Source organism: Neolamprologus multifasciatus, chromosome 11 (genome assembly GCF_963576455.1).
Source record: "Neolamprologus multifasciatus chromosome 11, fNeoMul1.2, whole genome shotgun sequence".
Taxonomy (NCBI): domain Eukaryota; kingdom Metazoa; phylum Chordata; class Actinopteri; order Cichliformes; family Cichlidae; genus Neolamprologus; species Neolamprologus multifasciatus.
In genome coordinates this window covers 5,232,177-5,245,281 of record NC_140449.1, presented here as the reverse complement: position 1 = coordinate 5,245,281, position 13,105 = coordinate 5,232,177, and the positions used below count along the sequence as shown (strand labels likewise).

At 39.2% G+C, this 13,105-nt stretch overlaps 1 protein-coding gene across 3 annotated transcripts in view; it reads left to right on the top strand.

Moving 5' to 3' along the window:
• Positions 1–13,105, top strand: part of gask1a (golgi associated kinase 1A) — a 78,434-nt gene that overhangs the window by 37,249 nt on the left and 28,080 nt on the right. For 2 of the 3 annotated variants that reach the window (XM_085178402.1, XM_085178403.1), the window contains exon 3: positions 1,629–2,066. In XM_085178402.1, coding sequence (XP_085034528.1) covers positions 1,629–2,066 — 438 coding nt within the window. Of the gene's footprint in view, positions 1–1,628; positions 2,067–3,502; positions 5,293–13,105 lie in introns of those variants that run through there. The other variant, XM_085178404.1, reaches the window with a different exon arrangement.

The following is a 13,105-nucleotide window of genomic DNA, read 5'->3' as shown; positions in this document are numbered from 1 at the left end:
TAACTGTATTCCGTTACAGTTACCGTTTAAAAAGGTGGTATTTAGAATACAGTTACTTTGTTGAAATAAATTGATTACACAGCGGTATTTTCCTGTGTCATATTGTGGCGGGTGAGGACTTTTGTTTGACAGTTACGTTCAGTTGTTCCAGGCGGCAGCGTTATGGTTGCCATGGTTACAGGGTGACGCTCTCTCTCTGTGTGTGTTTCCTGGGTGAGAGAACCCACCTTATTAGCCTGAGGTCCCTTTACTACGGTTCAGTAACAGTAATAAATCACAGCAATAGTACATTCATGTAGTTGTAAACAGCATGATAATATATTAATTAATCCAAAGTATTCAGAATACGTTACTCGATGAGAGTAACGTATTCTGAATACGTTACAGAATACATTTTGGGGCATGTATTCTGTATTCTGTAATGGAATACATTTTAAAAGTAACCTTCCCAACACTGTATACTTATAAATGATGGATTAACTGTAAAGTATTACAGTAAGTACTACAAGTTATTTATTTATTTAATGTTTTGTGCTGTCATTTAGAAAGTCCATGTAAGTGATACAAAAAAGTATTTTGTTCATTCATGCAAAAAAATATGATAAAGACATAAATTTATTGTTTGTGTGGTGAAAGCGGTTTTATAAATACTTATTTCATATTTTAATTCAGTTGATTACTAGTTGTTAGTTTAGTATTTTGTGTGACTGCCTCAGCCTTACAAAGCAGAAAGTATAAATAAAACTGAAAGGTCAGCAGGACGCTGCCTTCACAACAGAAAAGAAACAGAAGCGTAACATGACAGAGAACACGTGCAAACAGAATACTGAAATATGTGCCAGACCACAGTCTGAGTTTGTAGAGGATTTAAGACATGCTGAGCAATCAAACATAATAACATTATCACAAAACAATAGAGAATATTTCACAGAGCTTCACAGACAAGTGTAGATACCATAAATTGTCCACCATATTAAACAGTTATATTCAAGTCTAGCGTGTTAATAAAGCCTTCACAAATTTATGTTGAGTATTACTCAAAGCTGTTTTGGTGAACTACTGCCCATCTTTACTTGGAGGAAACTGCCTGTCTCAGGGTTGCTTGTTTTATACAAAGTCGTGTTATTGACTTGTCAGTTTTGTCAGTTTAATTCCAGAATGAAAGTGTTGGAATAACATATTGTTCTTTCAGTCTTTTCATGGGATTTGTGGCCAAAACCAAAAATGTAGAGTAACAGCAGTTTCATCCATTAAGCTGGATTGTCATGCAGTGAGTGTGTGACACAACTAAGAGCTGATGGTTGTGCTCACAAGTCAAGCAGGTTTTTGGTTAATGGATTCCTGCTGTTTATGGAAAAGGAGAGAAAAATATATTACATTTAAAAGAATTCAACAATATTATTATGTATACTCTAGCTCCACCTTTGGCACATTTATATATGAAAGATGTTAAAAGGTCCCATCCTTTAATTACTGGATAAAAAGTCATAATTTGCTAGTTGATTAAATATTCAGTTTGTCATAAATGAAGTCCTTACAATTAATTATACATGGCTATAGGATCGTAATGGGTGTATGGTCTTAGAGTAAAGTGAACAGCATTATCTAACTGTATTCATCCATCACAGAAGCCATCCGTGATGAAAGACTCACATCAGCACGGAGAAGGACGTGGACGTTCAACTACCCACAGTGAGCGCTGTCAGCAGGGCTGCTGCTCCCTGGTCAAGCGCACTGATGACTGGATTGAAGTGTTCGCCTTCCACCTGGACAGAGTGCTGGGACTCAACAGAAGTCTCCCCACAATTCTGAGGACCTTTCATAGCCACGTGCTGCCCAACAGGTACATTAATGGCACCCCCAGACCTGCAGTGTGGTGGGACCCAGATATTCACCACCTTTCTGATGAAGACAATGACCAGAACTCAATACAGCTCAGCTGGGTTCACTACCAGAAACTGCTAAAAGCTCGCTGTGGGAGTGAAACAGACCTGAGGTCAGCCCCCTGCGTGGGAGTGCAGCACTCAGAGTGGGGAAGGCTAGCTCTTTTTGACTTCCTGCTGCAGGTAAGAGAAGTGATTTTGTCCATTTTCCTGTGGCTTCCTACTGTAGTAATATTAAACTGTGTATATACATCTCCAAAAGTTGATTCTGTTCATCTGGACGTAGCGTTTTGTGGGAGAAACGTTTCGTCACTCATCCAAGTGACTTCTTCAATCTCAGCTGACTACAGGGAGGAACGCTGGTTTGAGTCAAGGAGGCCATTTACGTGAAAAGGGAAAGACCATCTCTGAATCGAGGAGGGGGCCTAAGGGTACATCTTTCACCATCTTACAATGCTGTGATTGCAGCCATTCCCCAACTCTCTGTGAATGGTACTCATGGTCATTGATCAGTGGTCTTTGATCAGTGGGTTTTGGTCAGTGGTTGTTGATCAATGGTCATGAGAATTTGCATAATTACAATTAAGGAACTGACCTCCCAGCCCATTGTTCCTTCAGTGGGCTGGTTTCAGTCATTATGCAAATGTACTGTTTATAAGATTGGGGAAACCTGCAGTCAGCTGAGACTGAAGAAGTCACTTGGATGAGTGACGAAACGTTTCTCCCACAAAACGCTACGTCCAGATGAACAGAATCAACTTTTGGTGATTTCCTTTCCTGGATGATTGAGAACGCATCAAGATGTGTATATACAGTTCAGCAGGACAATTTCTTTAGATCGAAAAAGCTGACATGCACTATTAAAGTTATCCAGAAGACACGGGACAATGAATGGCGTTTGCTACTACTACTGATAATAACAATAATAATAATAATGATAATAATAATAATAATAATAGCAATAATGATGACAATGAGTGAAAGGCACATTTTTTAAAAGCATCAACCTACCCACAAACCCAGAAAAAAACAGCTAGGTCATGTGACCCTCACCTTGTGGGTTGTAGTGTAGTAACTTCCCAAGCTAGTTAACATTGATGCAACCTAAATTTCATTACGTGCTAGCTAGCTAAATTGCTAACTAGACAATAAGTTAATAGAGTTCATCACAGGCACTCAGATCTTGACTTTTCTGTTTATCAGTTTGTTAAAAGTTTTCTTTTTTTCTAAACAAGCAAAACACTCCAGTGTCAATGTCTGCTTTGGATTCTCCGCTCTCTTGAAGGTTACCAGTGTCAGGCTGACGTGCTGTTGGTCAGCTGCTTTATTTAGGCATGCATTTCAGACCTAAATACAGTTGAATCCAAGTTTTAAATTACTTGCATGCACAGGTCAAATGTTATTTTATGAGGTCAGTCCTGAGCTATTTTACATTATATAGAGGAGGCTGAGTGATGCCTTTCAGCTTTAAAAGTTGGAACATCTTGTATGTAGACAAACATGGGCTTTTTGATCGGCCTTAACATCGAAAAATTAGATCTGGCATTCATACATGAATCTAGCATGAAATGTCTTATTCCTTGTACAACATTGAAACAGCCAACATTTGTTTCAACCAGGTTCCAACACTGAGGGTCAGTCATGTGCAGCCTGGGTTTTCCTCCCCTCATTGATTTCTGCTTTGCTGGATAAAAGCAATAAAAAGACCTGTTGTTGTTATTACTCTGGCATTTGCTTCACAAGTTACACAAAGCACATAGTTGTATAAGCATGTGCTTTCATTGGCTCGTGGATTGGGAAAAAAAGACACTTATGGAGTGAGAATGATGAATGTCTGCTCTCAGACACAAAAACCCACAGTGGCCAAACTGTTACATTTAGCAGGTAATTAAAGATGCAGCGTTATGTGTAAGAAGCCATCTGGTCACACCTTGTAACTAACGCAAAGCTGTCTGTAGTAATGATCCCACCAAGAAGAAAGTCGTCTAAACATTTTTCCTAAGAGGATTACAAGCCACAGATCACTTGTGAAGTATAAAGCTGAAGTGGTGATGTACTAGAATAATATAATGTCATGTTGTGGGTAACTTTAATCTGAAACACCTGGTTCATGCTGAGCGACAGCTGGATTTAATGAGCTTTTATAATAAATGTTTAATGTACAGTGTACAAAACTAATCTCTGCACACTTTATGCCTGTGGAAAAAAAAATTGTTTCCACTGGACAGAAAATTCCGTGTGAAGACTATTATATATTCAACAAGTATAATTTGTAGCATTTTTTGTATTAAAAGCTTATTATTGCCAATATGAACTCTTACCCGACTTATACATGACATAGCAGATACAACAGAGTACAGGGCAGTCTGCTGTATGTCTGATTGCACTTAAGTTGATGGCTGTGCCATTTCTAATGTTTTTCTTAACCAGACAATCTTCAAAGAGATAAATAATCTGGAAAAACTTATCATTGTGACTGCACTGAATTTGAATTTTATTCTTTCTAACTTCATTCATTTAGTCAAAGTGACACCCAAGCATATTATGGGCTATTATAAAGTCCACTGATGTGGTCATTTCGTGTTTATTGTATTTCTGGCTGTTCATCAAATTCCCAGTTTTATGCAGTTTTCCCGGTAATCACATTCATCCTGCATAGAGATTTTCTCATCAGTACAATCGCAGCCCAGGAGTCCAGTGGAGGGGGTGTGATGTGGGGCTGTCAACTTTAGCTATAATATGTACTGCCATCACTATAAGTATTGGTTTATGTATTCCAGTGATACTGCGAGCTAATATGTACTTTCACTGTAAGTGATGTCCAGCCATCTGTGATCAGGATGATCTTTCCCTACAAATATTTTTTCTAATTTTGTCTGTAGTGGTATATTAAATAACTCTGTGTGTGGCTACGAATGTAATATGTGGGTTAAAGTTCATAAATGAAATCTTAAAACTTGTTGTTACTAGGTCCCAAATCTATTCAGTGTCAGTTTAGCTGCAGTAGCAACTGCTGAAGCTGGTAAGCTCCTTGGATGAGAAGAGGGAGGCAAAAAGAGTTAATTGTAGTTGGCCTGAGCTGCAGTTCCTGTCAGACTTTAGCTTGCCTAATGAGCCAAGTGCACTGTCATGTTGCTTTTTGTCAGCCACACTTAGGAGAATTAATGCAGTTATAAAAAAGATTACATTGCAGATTACGGTGTGAAATTTTAAACCAGTGGTATTTTTTTCTGTTTGTTCACACTTTAACCCTCTCGAGGCAGGCGTTGCCGATTTGCAACAGTTAAAAACTAACAACCTGATTACCCCACATACATATTCTATGAGTTTTTTTTACTCAGAAGTACCACTGCAGGACTTGGTTGTGCATTAGCAACAAAAAGTTTCATTTGAGCCTGAGAGGGTTAAAGATAGATGAACGAAAAGTGCTACAGACGTGCTGCTAGACTGATTTATTTGGTTTGAGAGGTTGTGACACCAGTAATGTAATTAGAAAATAGATTGCACTTGCACAGTAGTTCATTTTGTTGGTGAAATACAATTATGAATATATCCATTTTAATCCAGTTTATAAGTAACCCCCCAAACGTTCCAGGGCCTCCACCATTTCTGCTGAAAAGGATGTGTGCTTCCATTAATGTAATATCCAGGCTTTTCCACCTGGACTGGAAAAACCTTTATGGTTTTCCCTTCCAGAGACTGGATCACATCCTCATTTTCTTTAAAAGACAGTGAAACGTTCCCAAGCAGACATAGAAGTATTACCTATTTCTGTACTAAGACGTTCTTACTTACATACTGCCGACATTTGAATTCTCATGAACTTTTCACAAACATAACAGTGCCTGCATAACATTTACATTTGGGACAGCTGAGGTCCCAAATTGTAATTCTGGATGGCAATTGCAAAACCTTGTCCCAAACATCACTGTCTATTATAACATTTGAGCAAAATATACCAGGATGTTCTTAGCCGTGCAGGGAATTGAGGGTCGGGGGAGCAATCAAACACACATCACAGGTTCTGCAAACGTGTGTTCTGGTTGTTCAACAGGTGTTTGATAAATTGCTTGTATTGTCTCCCTTACTGTTGGATCATGTTGCACCTATGATTACAAGAACTGGAGTCACTTACTTGAGAAAAACACAATCTGAAGTCTGTTATATTTTCTCCACAGTGGCCTCTGTTCTGATGTGTGTGTGTGTGTGCGTGTGTTTCATCCTCAGCCAGACAGTAACCAACACAGAGTATGAGAGATTTCCTGAAATAGTGACTGGGGGGTTCATTTACCTCAGTTGCTTTTATTTCTCATTCCCTTTTTATTCTAAGTGTGATGCCTAATTCTCCTCTCCCCTCCTCCGTTCAAGTCACTGAGTTATGCTGTGCACTGTAGTGACTCACACCTGAGAGGAATTGCTAGGCTAGTTCCAGCTTTTGTCAGCAGTCCTTTATGCAGACAATAAGAAGAGCATCACTCTGATTAGGATTTATCCATTACGACCCTGGGATAGCGCTCAGTTCTATGACCCACTGTGTGCACCTTTGCTAATCTAATATAAATTGCTATTTCTCAGCAAGTACTCTTTGTGCGTGGGTTTTTTTCATGTGTAGATGACATCACAGGCCATTGTCAGAGATCCTAGTTTTAACTGACCAAGGTTTTTATTTGATCACTTAAGCAAAGTTTTGGGTTTCTTGTGCGACGAACAGGGACACAAACCTCATGTTATGCTTGGGGTTGGTACTATTTTCTCCTTTATTTGTCATCCTGGAGGAGCTGGACTAGTTAAAGGATGTTATCAAAAACCAAACCTAAAGAAAAATCCATTCAGCAGAGGGTTTAGGAGAGGATAACTTAGTTGGTCTGTGGAAACCCCCGGTTTGGGGATTTCTCTTCCAGTGCTCCATTTGTCATGTTCATCTGCACCAACGCAGGTTAAATTGATTCTCAGTGGTTTAAGCTTCCTCACTGGATACAGTGGGCTCCCTGAAGATTAATGTGTTGTTACACTTTGCTGATCAAGTCTTCCGTTCAAGCAGTGCATTTAATGTCTGTTCATCTCATTTTTTTTTTCAGTAATCTACTGTGACAAATTGTGACAAAGTTCCCACCCACTGCATTTCTTTTATCTTCTGGAAGGCATCACCACTACTGAGTTGAGATTGCTTAAAATCCATACAGCTACTCACTGAGTTTATTCGATTTTAAAAGAAATAATCAGTACTTTCTGTAAAGTAAGTTTCTGACTTTTTTCTTTAAGAAGTTGGAGAGCAGAGAAATTAGCTTCTATCTGGACAGTGTGTGGAAAGCAGATGTTTATCTCCACCAGAGATGGGCAGTACTGTAATCTGATTACGTTTTTCAGGTAACGAGTAAAGTAAGGGATTACTATTGCAAAAACGGTAATTAGATTACTGTTACTTTCCTGTAGGAACGCTGCGTTACTGCTTTACTAAAACCGTGATTCTTTTGCGAGAATGTCTCATGACAGCGACGCAAGCGAGTGCCACGTTCGTGACAACAGCTGTGTGCAGATCAACAATGGATCATATATCGAGTACGGGAGAGAGTATGAGCGTGCAGCGTTTAAAGCGTGGAAGTACTGACCTTACTTTAAGTTTGATTCCGTAAAGTGACAAAAACATTAGCGTCCGTTGTGCGTGGGAAGAAAACTTCTTTTTACAGCGAAAAAAACCCCTAAACTTCCGAGCAAGCACCAAGTAGCTACCACATAATGGGAAACTCACAGAGAAACTCGCGGATTCTTCCACTGACCGCTGCACACCTGCACCAGTGTAAACCTCCGCCTACCCCACTCCTGCTTTACAGGTGAAAATAGAGCAACAGGACCACTAGTCTTTGACTTTATTTATTTTCTGCGGTGTTTTACTTGCATCTATCTGAAAGAGTGAGTGTAAACACAAAAAATAAAATTATTTTATGTGCTGGAATGTGCAGAAAATAAGTTTAAATGTTAAACAAATTTCTTCCAGTCAGAGAATGTTGCATATAATTTAATTTTTGCTTGATGCATAAAGTTAAAAGATTAAAACTAATAAAACAAGTTTTAAAAAGAGACTTTTCCATTTGATTACATTTTATATGATGAATTATTCAGAAAAAGTAGAATTGGGCAGAAAGATCTATTGCTTTATTACCTATTCAGGTTGTAAATCATAGTTACATGTTAATAAGTAACTAAGTAATTAATTACTTTTGAAAATAAGTAATCAGTAGGGTAATGGGATTACTTTTGGGGGGAAGTAATTGGTAATCAGTTACTGATTACTTTTTTTCAAGTAACTTGACCAACACTGATCTCCACTTTTATAAATTGGACTAACATGACGAATAACATGTAGCATGTTGAATTTTGGGTAATGTAGGTTTTGACAGAGAAGAAAAACATGTGGATTAATGCATTGGATTTAACAGATGGTGAGCTTTTTTTAGTGGAGTAAGATGATCTAATAAGACTACAGTCTTTCAAATGTGGGAGGAAACCTGAGCATTAGTATTAAACTGATACAAGCATTTAAACACCACACATGCATGTCTTTGCCAGCAAGGTCATCAGAGGCAGATGCATTTAAGCTTTTTTATGATCCAAGCACTGCATCCATGTTCCCACAAACACAATAGCCTCCTTCTCTTCCTAATGCAGCAGATGTTTAACTATGTTTTCCTTTTATATCTATTCTAGTTTTTTTTCTTAACAGCAAATAACACAGTCAGGTTGGCAAGTTTTTCCCCAGAGAAAACTCACAAATGTCTGGTGTTTATATTATGCTAGAAAGAATCTGTTGTGTAATGTCACTGCTTGCAGTAAGAATTCACAGGAGCCAATATATTTTACATACAATGTACCATATGTAATTTTTGAAAGTACATTTTGTGTTAGTGACTCGCTGTAATTTGTAGCAGTACAGTAATTGCCAAGTTAAGAATCACCAGACTGTTGGCATGTTGTATGAAGCACCTCGAGTTACTTTTAATACTTTGATGAAGGAGCTGAAATAAAATTGAGTGTTTCTGGTTACAAAAAAAAAAAAGCAGTGCATCTCTTTTAGCGACAGGCTGAACATCGTATAAGTAACGAGTAGCAAACTGTACAGATGGAATTTATGTGCATGTCGCTGCCAGTACGCTTAAGCTCTGGACTGCAGTTTTCTTGGATTTATCACTGGAGACATTTCCAGCACCTGTCATTGCTTCCCCTGTGAGAAAACAATGACGGACATCTTTGCAAATGGAAACATGAACTGCACAAAATGAAACAAATACAACAGCAGTGATAACACATTATAACACATTTTATTTAAAATTCTAGATTCAACTGGGTGAATGGTGGGTGGTTTTGGTTTCCACTGAGCATTAATACGCCAGTAAAGATGTTATAATTTAATATTTCTTTCAAGATCTGATGTGTGAGTTAAATCATCCCTTAATTAATAATTGTGAGTATATGATGTGATTAATTGCTCAGTCCTCATTCATTCTATCTTTTAACTCTTTTGTTAGTTTGAGTGTGTGCTGCAGCATGCCAGAGCTGACAGGCTGATTTTTTTTACATCATGGATTAACTTAATGAGCAATACCTACACACCAGAAGTGTTTCTGTGGATTTTTGCTTGTGTGTGCAAAAAGTGTGCGCCTGTGTCTGTGAGTATAGATCCAGTACCATCGGTTCAATTAAAAATCCAATATAGCTCCCGGTGTGTATATTAGTATGTGCACCTTTGGTTCTCAGGGTCTGTGTCTTTGGGTTTGCAATTTTAGTGGAGCTCGTTTAAAAAGTGTCAGCTGCTAATGATCCTGTCAGAGCTGCTGTTTCTGTGCTAAACGACAGCCTGCGAGTAGAGAGCAGAAACTTGACAATGATAGGTAGTTACTTTGTAGTATATGGGAATACTACACTAATGATTGGGAGTCATTCAGTGTGGATATTTACAACATTTATTAGTACACTGATGAGAAACCAAATCAAATGGAAGCACTAAAGGATTCAGAGGTGCAAATGCAATAAGTAAAAGCAGTAAGCTGCAATGAATCCCCCCAGGAACGTCACTGAGCTGTGAGGGTAGTCCGGGGGCCACGATCGATTAGGATCTTTTCATGTAATTTGGCCACAAGTCTCCAGCATCCTGAAATTACTCACTTTGAACAGAGACAGTATGAAGGAAACACGGCAGTCTGAGAGTCCTGGATAGAGCGTCTATGGTCTGAGCTCAATGTTCCCTACATATTCCTCACTGACTCACAGAACTGAGTATCATGAAGAGTGATGAGTAAATGTCCTTCAGAACTGAGTGAAAATGCTGGAGACATGCGTAACTTATCTGATCACCTGTAGTGTGTGGGAAGAGGCTTTCCTCACAGCCCTATTCTCTCTATTCCACTATTACCCTGTGGGATGGTTGCCCCCTCTCTTTGTCTGATGCTTAATTTCTTTAATTAATGAAGAAAAAACATACATTTGAAATGTGTAATTTTGTAATTTGTTATATTTTTAGCTTGTAATTTGAGTTTTCCATAAAAAGGCGATGACAGGAGAAACAGAAATACAATGTTAATAAGAATGAATAAGAAAACAGCAACAATGTTCATAATTGTACTGTTTCAGCTACAAAAATAAAAGGATCTTTTACTGCTTTTACATTTCCAGTTAGAAATAGGCATTTATTGGAGATTATGTATCGGAATTTCAGGAGTGGGCCCACGCCTCCAAACACGCTCCTTCCGGTTGTCATCTATATAGGTTCACCCAGTTCTGCAAACTGTTCATTCTCGTTTACGTGCCCCACCCTCCCTCTCTCCTTGTTCTCAATTCTTTAACGTCTTCACTCCTATTTAGTACATGGGGATCTGCCAGGCCTGGGAGCCGTCGCCAGTCCCCTTCCAGCCCTTTCCCCAACCGCAGCTCAATTCATGTCCAAGCATTCACCTTTAACTACTAAAACGCTGTCTAACCTAAAATGAGAACGTGGGCCCAGCTAGTGAATTTAAATTTACTGTGCTGTTGCTGAGGCAACCAGCACCATATAAGTTTAAGGTTCATTTTTTCTTCCATTTTGCCATAAAGCATAAGTGTACAGTTACCATTAGCTTAAATTAAGCAGAATGTGAATCTGCCATTTCCTCATTTGCAGAAATAAAGTGGTGAAACATTTTATGTTGCGCTCCAGCAGCACTGCACACGTGGCATCATGGGAATCCCCCGGCAGCCTACGTGTATCGCAGCCTAACTAAGGGAGCATTCAGGGTCACCTGGTCCAGCCCTAACTATATGCTTTAGCAAAAAGGAAAGTTTTAAGCCTAATCTTAAAAGTAGAGATAGTGTCTGTCTCCTGAATCCAAACTGGAAGCTGGTTCCATAGAAGAGGGGCCTGAAAACTGAAGGCTCTCCCTCCCATTCTACAAGAAAATCCAAATTCAAAACCCAGAGACTAATTCCTGTGCCAGTTTGCAAATGTGCCTATATCTGGATATTTATGCAGTTAGAAAAGCTGAGATATTTTTTTGCTTGATTTGGTCAAATGCCTTTCGTGGTAAGTTGGTAATGCAGCCCGTGATCAGCACACCGTCACTGTGAATGATAACAAACATTAGAGGTAGGAATCATGACATTATCACTTCACTCACTATACTTTTTTCAACTGTAAATCATGTGTGCGCCCCAGTATTTGTGTTTCAGGTCCTGGATTAATATTCTTTGATTTAGTGTTATTCATGTTTTCCCTATTTGTCTCTGTGTGTTATATGCGTAGTTTCTAGTCTCTAGTTTTCTGCCTTCCCTGTGTTCTCTGTTCCTAGTCATCGTGTCTCCATGTCACAGTGTCAAGTCTGCATCTTTGTAAAAGTCTCATGTTTCCTTTTTAACTTTGATAGTTCCTTGTCCTCTGTTCGGTGTATTCAGTTTTGCTTCCTCCTCGTCTCGTTATGTCTGATTAGTCCTGTGCCCTGTGTTTTCCTCTGTGCATTGTCGCATCGTACTCCCTCATTGCTGTCATTTTTCTCTGTGTTGCCTGAGATCTTCTGGTGTTGTGTTTTTCTAGTTGTCATGGTGCTGGGTCGTTGACCCAGCGTTTTGTGTTATTATGATTATTTTCCTCTGTTCTAGTTATTCTGATTTTGGTTTTCTGTGTCCTCCCCCCTTGTGTCCGGTTCGTGTTCTAGATTTCCTGTTTTACTCTGAAGTTCTCTGTCTGTTGTCATTGTGTTCAGCTTGTGTCCTCCAGTCATCATGTGTATTAGGATCAGCTGTTCTTCCCTCCTGTGTGTGATTACCCGATTACCTTGTGTGTGTATATTTAGTGGGTGTCGGTTTGTGTTCGTTGTCGGCTCGTCTGTGTTTCTTGGTATCCTGTTCCTTAGTCTGGGTCTCCCTGCTCCTCTCTCCGTTTCGTTATGATTTCAGGTTTGCTCTTTAGTTTTTCCCAGTTTAGGTTTCCGTTAGTAATTTCTCATGCTTCGTTGCCTGTTTCTGCCACTGCCACTTTGTAAATAAACGTCACTCTCATCACCAGTCGCTTGCCTTCATTTTGGGTCCTCATTCATTCCACAACACGACTGCTGCCCCAGCCGTGACACTAGTTTCCTAGTTTATGTTCCTAAGTTCCTAGTTTCCAGTGTCGGTTTTTGTTTTTCTCTGTTGTAATATTGAGTTTTTCTCACAGCAAATAAAGCTGTCTTTTTCAGTTCGACCTTTTGTTTGGGTCCTAATCCTGCCTGTCACAGCTGTAATATGACAGGGAGACCTTCCTGCATCCTTCCTGTCTCTACTGCTGCTTGGTCTTCACAGTTGGTTGTGGTCACTTCAGGTTCCTGTGGTCATGTGGACTCTGTGTTGTGATGTTTGTACTCTGGTGATTTGGGTGATTTTGGTGGCAGTGGAAGTGTCCTCACTGCTGTTTGTTTCTGCTTGTTCCTTTTTTCGGTGTTTGGTTTCTGGCTTTCATTGTGATACATTTTGCCGCAGATTGGATAGTGAGGAATATCACAATGATGTCTTCACAAATTTTCAACAAAACCAACAAACAATGTTGCATCAGAGGTATACTAGGTTATCTTACTTCGCTTTTTCTTAGTAACCAACACTGTTACTAAACCCTGCCATAATTTGGAGATAGTGTGTTATCAGTTTGTGACTGAATGGGGTCAGGTTAGCAATTAGATGCAGTCTGTTTCTGATAATACAGCAATTAACTGTGATGAACTGTC